The 8,839-nt window shown below is 54.2% G+C and overlaps 1 protein-coding gene across 2 annotated transcripts; it reads right to left on the bottom strand.

Moving 5' to 3' along the window:
• Positions 1–908: 908 nt before the first annotated feature.
• Positions 909–6,003, bottom strand: LOC107145977 (membrane frizzled-related protein). 2 transcript variants are annotated; one of them, XM_015490038.2, is made up of 13 exons: positions 5,647–5,998; positions 5,428–5,530; positions 5,206–5,319; positions 4,964–5,116; positions 4,623–4,836; positions 4,119–4,249; positions 3,870–3,995; positions 3,549–3,625; positions 2,832–2,980; positions 2,242–2,372; positions 1,975–2,109; positions 1,260–1,387; positions 909–1,168 (listed from the first exon to the last, which is right to left on the bottom strand). In XM_015490038.2, exons 1-13 carry the CDS (start codon positions 5,698–5,700, stop codon positions 944–946), a joined length of 1,740 nt encoding a protein of 579 aa, XP_015345524.1. In that variant the 5' UTR covers positions 5,701–5,998; the 3' UTR covers positions 909–943. The 2 variants fall into 2 exon arrangements, with proteins under 2 accessions (XP_015345524.1, XP_048651879.1); XM_048795922.1 differs by having other exon boundaries at positions 3,870–4,249; positions 5,647–6,003.
• Between the last annotated feature and the right edge of the window lie 2,836 nt (positions 6,004–8,839).

Below are 8,839 nucleotides of genomic sequence, written 5' to 3'. Positions count from 1 at the left end.
AACCCCAGCCGGCGCCCAGACTTTCCCACAGTCTCCTCCCTCACCCCATTCCCCCTCCTCTGCCGGACTCACCCACTCCCAGCTCCCCGGCGCTGCTGGCTCTCTCAATGGCCTCCTTTGAGACGCTCGCCACTTCGGACCCTCCTTTTGGCTTTGCTCCCGCCCTGCACTTCACCCCACCCAGGTACCCCCTTGTCCTCGTCGTTTCCCTGGTCCTGGTTCACTCCTGGTCGGTTCTGCTCTGCTCCTCCCAGACTCCAGGGGGAAACCAGTTGTTCAAGGGCCAAGAGCTCCAGGCCGGGAAATAGCAGGGAAATAACTCGTGGTGTCGCCCGGCCGTCGGCCAAAGTTTGGGAGGAGAAGGGAGGGGGAGGGAGAATTTGAGCAGGGCACTGAGAGGCAATTGGTGAGAGCCAGACGCTAAGGGCTCTGGTTCCCAGGAGCAGGAGGGAGAGATGGTGCAATGACAGAGACCAAGGACAAGACTCTAGACCATGGAGAAGTGGACCAGCCAAGAGCAGAGGGTGAGAGTTCCAGAGACTGAGAGTCAGCAGGAACAGGGCCTTTGAATCTATAGGCACTCAATACACTTTTGTTGACTAAATGAAAAAAACAAAGGGCAGGTGACAGAGAACCTGAAAAAGCAGATGGAAAAGAGAAAGCAAAAGATAGGAAACCCTGCATGGAAAGCCTCTACATTGTCCAGTGGCACAGTGTGAAGCCAGGTCAGCAGCCTTTGGCAAGTAAAGGAACAGGGAAGGAGAGTGAAGGTGGGAGGGCTCCATTAGCCAGGGACTGAGGACTCAGTCTCTCTTCCTACGTAGGAGGACCCAGAGAGGATGGACAGAGTTCTATGCAAAAGTCCCCTCTTCCCTTGTCCCCTGCCTGCTTGCCCATAAAGGCAAAAGCCTGTGGGCAGGCAGAGGCAGGGCCAGCATGAGGGTCAGGGCTGTGCACAGGCTTCCAAACCAGCTGCCTCAGGCAGCCTGTTGCAGTTGAAGGGCCAGGGGGTGCCCAGTAGTGCCAGGCCAGATTGGCACTGTCTCTCTGCCTCCTGGCAGACAGAGCGGCAAGGGGGAAGGACACTGCCCAGCAGGGTGCAGCGGGGCACAAGCAGCCCACAAAGGAGCCTCCGAAAATTCTGGTAGCAGGGAAGGCTTGTTAGGCTCTGTGGGAAGAAGAGATCAGCCCTCAGGTGCTCAGCTCCCCAGGTTCCCTCCCCTTCCTGTGGCCTCCCTCCTTGTCTCTGTCCAGAGCACCTTGTAGCCTCTGAGGACATCTACCACCTCCTCCTGGGTGGCCATGCCCACCCAGATGTTAGGGAAGGCCGTGGTGTTGTAACTCAGACCGATGCACATCTCCACCTGGATAGGCTCACAGGCCAGCTCTGTAGGGATGGGAGAAGGGGTCACTGTGGGGACAAGTCACTTCATTACTCTGGGTCCTTACATGGGTCAGATGGAGATTGTTGTGAAAATCCAAAGAGTTAACAAGGAGAGAGGCTTTATACACATCAGGGATCCCTGTTCTTCTCAAGAGCCATCTCCAAGCAGCAGTTGCCAATCCTGGGCATCATGCAGCCACCTCTTTGATCTCAGGGAATGTGGGGTGCCCATATTTGCAGGAACTACTTGGGCATCTGTAATAAACTCATCCACTCTGTGTAAAATCTCATCTTCATCTTTGAAGTGGGTTGTGGAGAGGACTCTGTGTGACAAGGTGGCTGATTCTTGAAGCCCCAAACATTGATTCCCAGATTCCTGGGTCCTTTTGGCGTGACACTAAGTACCACTGCCCCCACCAGTTGAGAGTCTCTCCAGGACTCTGTGAAGTAGCCCCACAGTCAGGAGAGTAAGACGCAACTGGTCCCCCAACTCCAATCAGGGAGGAGGGAAAGGAATGTTGGGGAAGGTGCTGGACACCCAGCCTGCTCAGGATTGGGGCCCATTCAGGGTGTCAGTGCAGGCTTCTCACCTGGGGGTGGGAGCAAGGGACTGCTGCAGTTCTTGTCATTGTTGCCATCTATACAGTCTCTCCACAAGTCACACATCCACTGCAGATCCCTACACCCTCCATTCTGGCACAAGAACTTTCTGGGTCCACAGGGGTCTGTAGGCACAGGGGGTATGGCAGTACCCTGGAACTGCCCCCGCTCCGGGGTGCCCTGACCAGGTCCAGAGCCCTCTTCTGTTCTGTGGAGGTGTCTCTACTGCCCACACCCACTCGCCCAGGGGTACTTACTCTCTGTGGCATTGAAGGCCTTGAAGGTGGCGGAGAAGCCCCCGCTGCTGATGCTATGGTCTGTCCGGAAGAGCACAGCCAGTTCATGATGCGAGGAGACGAGATGTGGAGGTGTCTCTGCTCCACAGAACCTGCCCACAACAGAGTGTTGTTCTGGGCATGTGACCCCAGGCCATCTGCTACATCTCTGAGCTGGGGCTCTGGGACTTGCCAGGGATAATTGGAAACAGTTGCTGCTCTCAGAACTTAGGATATGGTGAGGAGGACAAACAGAGTCAGTAGACAAAGTTTTAAACTACTTGGGCTTGAGTCCCTTCAGGAGGGCTTGTGGGGGAATGGAAATGGCCCTCCAGGGTGGTCAAAATGGGGGTGGAGAGGGGTTTGCCAAAGGACTTCCTGGGGTGGAGCAGTTGCAGGCATGAGGGCTTTGAGATAAGCATGCACAAGCCTTTTAGGGTGAAGGTGGAGACCCGTGGCCTGGAGTGGCAGAAGAAAACAAGGTTGGGGAGTAAGTTGGGCCCATGTGTAGGAAGCTTGGTGTGTCAGCAGTGGAGGATGGGTTAGCTGCTCAGCTACCCTGGCTCCTGTACCTGCCCAGGAGGCTGAGGGCTCCTGAGCTGCTGGTCTCATACACCTCCACGTAGTCAAACTTGCACTCGTCCTGTGCTTCCAGGCTGAAGTTCCAGAATTGGAGTTCTATGCCATGTCCAACAGGCACGGAGATATGCCAGGTGCAAAGCTGGGGGAGGGTGCAGATGGAGAAACCCATGGGCCCTTCTCCTGTCCCACTCCGGGCATCCAGGATGAGCTTCAGAAGGGACTTCTTAGCCCAGCGCAAGCTTGTGCCCACCCAGCTTCCCAGTAGAACGCAAGAAGCCAGGTCCGCGTGATGGAGGCCTCCTGGGTCAGGGTGAGCCAGACTGGAGCTTGCCTGAGAGTGTGGTCCTGTTTCCTCAACCCCAGGGCTTGTCTTGATAAGATGAAAAGTCTCCTTTAATTTTCCAGGAAACTCTTGACTTTCCTGCACATGTGTCCTTACAGGGAAATACGTGGGAAAGACAGGAGCCCCATTTATAGATGAGGAAACTGAGGCTCTTAAAAGGGGAAGGATCTTTAATGTGGCTAGTCTCAGCAATAGATGGGTTTGCCCAACATAGGAATATCTGGGTACACAGTAGGTACTTAATAATGTTCCCTTCCGGTCTGCTTGAGTTCTGACTTTCCCAAGTCCAAGGCAGTGTCTACCATGCTGTTCCCAGTCACACTAACCTGGGTGCTCTACCAGCTCCCCTGGGCACCACACTTACCTGTTGGTGAGGGTGCTGCTGTAGGTCACTGGGCGTGGAGAAGGTGCCCTGCAGCCCGGTCAGATTCCCCCCACACCCTGTAGGGAGGCGGAAGGGCTCATGAGTTGCCAGGGCCTGTGCCTCCATCGTCTAATAGGGCCTGCAGCGGCCGCAAAGCGAGAGTTTGGGCCCAGCCTGCAGGCAAGCAAGTTCGGCCAACCAGGCAGAGAATGTTGGCAGGTAGGAATACAGATTTGGGGCTGGGCCAAGGTTGGGGAGCCCAGCTTGAACCTGGGGCAGTTGCCTGAAGACAGTACCTCCCTACACCTGGTGGATCCATACCCAAGAGCTTGGCACTACAGTTAGTCTCGTCACTGCCATCGGCACAGTTGGCAAAACCGTCACATACTGAGTCAGGCAGCAGGCAGACGAGCTGGTCACAGTGGAACTCTTCGTGGGCACAGCTCCCTGGTGGAGGGCATCTGGGATCAGAAATCTCCAGAGTCTCCAGATCTTTTGCCAGTGCCGAGAGTGACTGGAGGCAAGGAATGGGCGATAGGCAGCTGGGCACATGGTGGGGATGTCGCTCACCGTGCCCAGGGGCCACAGCTTGGTACCAGGCCTGGAAACCAGATCCTTCCACACTGCTGTCAGAAACGAAGGCCACCTGGAGGCGGCTGGCGTTGGTGTTCAGTGTCGGGGGAGGCACCTTCCCACACACCCTGCAAGAAGCCAGGTCCCGTGATGGAGGCCTCCTGGGTCAGGGTGAGCCAGACTGGGGCTTGCCTGAGTGTGTGGCCTGTTTCCTCAATCCCAGGGCTGGTCTTGATAAGATGAAATTCTCCTTTAATTTTCCAGGAAACTCTTGACTTTCCTGCACATGTGTCCTTACAGGGACTTATGTGGGAAAGATAGGAACTCCGTTTATAGATGAGGAAACTGAGGTCAAAGAGGGGAAGCAAGGTCACACAGCAAGGTGGTGGCCTAGTGGGGCCCAGTGGTCCAGTCTCTCCCAGCCCTCCCCTGCAGCTTCCTGGTTCTGCCCAGCTCCCCCTAGCCTCCAGGGCGGGCTCTCCTGGGGGAAGAGGGACCCACCTGAGGAGGGGCCCTTCAGGCTCAGGAGAGATTTCCAAGCGATCGAAAAGACAGGCGGCCACGCCCTCCACGCTGAGGGTTTCAATCTTGAGCTGTATCGTATGGTCAGTGGCCACCTGGATGTGCCACACGCAGTGGGCATTGGGTGGGTAAGGATCTGGGTAGTTGGGGCTGCTGAAGAAGCCCCTTGGACCAGGAAGGAGGCCCCCACAGGCTGCAGGAATGGAGGGCAGAGTTCAGAGTTCATAAGGAGAGATCCTTTTTCCCCAAGGCAATACTTTCTGGCTTCCCCTCCAAGCTGCCATCTTGGGCCTTCCTAGAGGACTGCGCTTAGTACTCACTGGCCTGGTGTGTGGGGCTCGTGTATGCCCCCTGCTGCCCTGTGGTAGCTGGGGAGGTGGTGCTGGTGCTGGTGGTTGGGGTAGTAGTAGTGGTGAGGCCTTGGGCAGGCAGTGGGCTCTTGGTGGCCCCAGGTGGGGGTGCAGCCGTCAACTCTAGAGGAGGAAGATGAAGAGGCGGCATTCAGAGGTGCTGGATCCATAGGAGGTGGGTAGAGACCCACAGAGTCAGTCCAGGTACTCACGGGACAGGATGATGGCCACGAGCAGCCCAAGTAGCAGGAGCAGCAGACTGGCGAGCAGGAGGACGCAGAGCCAGGAGAAGTGGCAGTCTGGCTGCAGCCCTCTGGGACGCCGGCCTATGGGCAGGAGGGGGGGTTTAGAGCCCCCTGCCCTTCGGCCTCCTTCACACGGTGCTCAGCTTCTGGGCCCCTGTCTTACCCCCAGGTCACCCCTGAGAGGGTTACCGTGCCAGGGAGCTTGGATGTTGTGGCTGGCGTCCTGCCGGAGGGCTGGTGAAGGGCCGGGTAGCCCAGCTTCGGGCTCGAAGGCAGGATTGCAGAACTCGGTCTGGAAGGCAGAGGCTCGAGGCTGAGGGCAGGCAGTGGGCTCTTGGTGGCCCCAGGAGGGGGTGCAGCCTGAGGATGCTGGGTCTCGGGGGGGGGGTGGTTCCTCATGGCCCTTACCTTGCTCAGTTCTGTCGCCTCCATGCAGAGGATGACATCCGAGTATTCCTTCATGACCCAAAGCTCTGCATGGCTCTCTGGAGTCCCTGTGAAAGCCCTAGACCCCCAAGTGCCCCCTCTCTGGCCACAGCTCCCTCCCAAATGGGGCAACCTTTACTCCCTGAGAGCAAAGGCTGTCTGGCTAGACCAGCTCTTGGGCTGCACTTGGCTGACTGATTGGAGCTATGGCTACTCTGTCTCCATGTGGGGGAAGGGATGGCAGCCAGAAGGAATTCACAGAGGCACGAAATGGTCCCTTAATCCAACTCAGCTGAGGAGCTGAGGGCAAGACCCTGGCACAGGGTGGCAGTTCTTAAAGGCACAGGCAGTGGCTGAGGAAGCTTCCAGTGGAGGAAGCAGGTACCCAGTGGGCACGTGTGAGCAAGCCCGCCACCCCTTCCCCGCCTCACCCGGGGCTGAGGAAGCTCCTGGGGTGCCGGCAAGAAAACATGGGGCTGCTTTGCAGATATTAGGGAGACTCAAGGGGTCTGAGAGAGAGAGAGAAGCTGGGTGTAGGTTGGCAGCTTTAAGACCTCTGTGTCTCAAGGCCCTGGGCAAAGTCAACTGCCCATCAGTCTTCCCGGTCTGGGTGATGGGCATTAGCCAAGCCTGGGTCTTTGAAATGTCCCTATTAGGTTACATGTGGGGGGATGGGGATGTGGCTTAAGCGGTAGCGCGCTCGCCTGGCATGTGTGCGGCCCGGGTTCGATCCTCAACACCACATACAAACAAAGATGTTGTGTCCACCGAAAACTAAAAAAAAAAAATAAATAAATTCTCTCTCTCTCTTTAAAAAAAAAATATTTAAAAAAAAAAAGATTACCTGTGTGACCAGGACAAGGAAGGGAACCATTATAGAAAGAGCATGGCTTGAACTGGAGGGGGCCCCTCAGCCGATAGGAGACAGCATAGAGAACGGGGAGGTAGGTGCCCAAGGCCTTGCACAGGCTGGGGTGGGTCATAGGGCTGTTGCAGGGTGGGAAGCCCACACTGAAAATGAGATCACTTGATGTCTCTTCTCCATGAGTGAAGTTCTTTTGGAAAATCCAGTCTGGCCCAGCTGTCCTCAAGGGAGGAAAATAAGGGATTGCTAATCTGTTTTGTGTTAGCCATGCTCAGGCTGAGTTGGGCAGGGCAGAGGGGCGTGGAGTCAGACTAATTCTTATGGCTACTATTTGTAGAATGTCTTCTATGTTTTAGGGCAAGAGGTCTTATGTGCAATTTCTTTCCTTTCAAACTCTATGAGGTAACATAACTATTTTACAAATGATGGTGCTAGGGCTCTGAGAGGTTAAGTACCTTCCCCAGGGTCACACAGCTAATGAGATACAGAGAACAAAGTTGCACCTACTAGGACTGGGTAAATACCAAATGCATGTTTTTTGTGACATATTGCTTTTGTCCTGTGGTGAGAATGAGGCATGTTTGCAAAGAATAGGGGACAGAGTATACCAGAAGTGAGCAAAGTGAGGAAACTAGCAGGGGCAGAAGAACCAACACAGATTCTGTGTTCCTCAGGCAGCTCTCCTTGTACTCAGGAGAGGGGATCCCCCATCCCTACATTCTTCTTCATCTACCCTCTTGAGGACCTGAGGTGCTTCTGTCTGGGAGGTCAGACCTTTTCCAGGACCCTTGAGTCCAGCAGCACTTGGTCTTTAAGAAAAAAATTTTCCACCAATGGGGACTGAAGCAGGTGTTCTACCACTGAGTGACACTCCTGGCCTCCCCCTCTTTTTTTGAGGAGGGCACTGGGGTTTGAACTCAGGGTCACTCGACAACTGAGCCACATCTCCAGCCCTATTTCGTGTTTTATTTAGAGACAGGGTCTCACTGAGTTGCTTGGTGCCTCATCATTGCTGAGGCTGGCTTTGAACTTGTGATTCTCCTGTTTCAGCCTCCTGAGCTGCTGGGATTACAGCCACCACACCTGGCTCTCCCCATTTAAAAAAAAAAAATTATTTTGAGACAGAGCCTTGCTAAGTTGCCCAAGCTGGCCTTGAATTTGTGATCCTCCTGCCTCAGCCTCCTGAGTTGTTGGGATTGCAAGCGTGTGTGCCCAGCTTTAGGGAAGGTCACTGTACGGGCAAGTTTTCTTCTTATCATACTGGTTGGATCAGACCAAGTAGGGTTCCTTACCACACAAAGAGCCTGGGCCAGAGCCTGGCAGAATGGCCTTGTGCTGAGCTTCGAGGAGAAGATGTGGAGTTGGAGGGCCACGCCCCTTGGGTCTGCTCCCTGAGACTGTTCATTGAGAGGTTGCAGAGCCAGGCCTGGCTGGGAGCAGCGCTGACAGGATGACAGTTGTCCTTGTCTCAAGCAGCTCCTGGTTTAGTGTGGTGGTCCTCAAAGTGGAGCCCAGGGAATTATTTAGAGGGTTTGAGAGGTCAGAAGTGTTTTCCTGGTGACACTAAGATGTTATTTGCCTTTCTTGGTTTCTGCACTCAATGCAGTTTTCCAGATGTTCTGTGATGTGTGATTTGGTGATGGGTGGAATGCAAAAGGGATGAGAGTCCAGCTGTTTCTGTTAGACCAGATGTTAAGGAGATTTGCAAATGTGTAAAACAATGCTACCCTTTTTAGTATGTTTTTTGTTTTGTAAAAAATATTTTAAAAATGCATGGTGGGGCATTCCTGTAATCCTAGGAGGCTGAGGCAGGAGGATCACAAGTTTGAGGACAGACTCAGTAACTTAGTGAGACTCTGTCTTGAAACAAAAAATAAAAAGGGTTGGGGATGTGACTCAGTGGTAGAGAAGCCCTGGGCTCCATCCCCAACACCACAAATGAAAGAAAATGAAAACACAAAAGCCCCATATGAGTGAAATTGAAGGCAGACCCCTCAACTCATCATCGTATTTGACCCTCACACCCGTCCTGGGATATAAGGCCTCAAAGTGGGGCCCAGGGAAGTATTTAGAAGGATCCCATTTTCCACAGTTGCTGAGGCCCTGGAAGTTAAGTGCTTTTGCCCAAAGTTGTACAGCTGTACAAAGAGCCGGGCTGAACATCAGAGCTGGCTCTATTGGACTCCTGGTTTTCAATTTTACATTCTTTTGCCCATATTTTTTTTCTCATTTTCTTTGCTATTTTCCATGTCCTTCCTATAGACTTGTACAATGGGCCGAGGGCAAGAGGACCTGTGAGCAAGGACACTT

The sequence above is a fragment of the Marmota marmota genome, unplaced genomic scaffold, assembly GCF_001458135.2.
Source record: "Marmota marmota marmota unplaced genomic scaffold, marMar, whole genome shotgun sequence".
In the NCBI taxonomy this organism is placed as follows: domain Eukaryota; kingdom Metazoa; phylum Chordata; class Mammalia; order Rodentia; family Sciuridae; genus Marmota; species Marmota marmota.
Note: the sequence above shows the minus strand (reverse complement) of the source record. Positions and strands in the feature narration are given on the sequence as shown.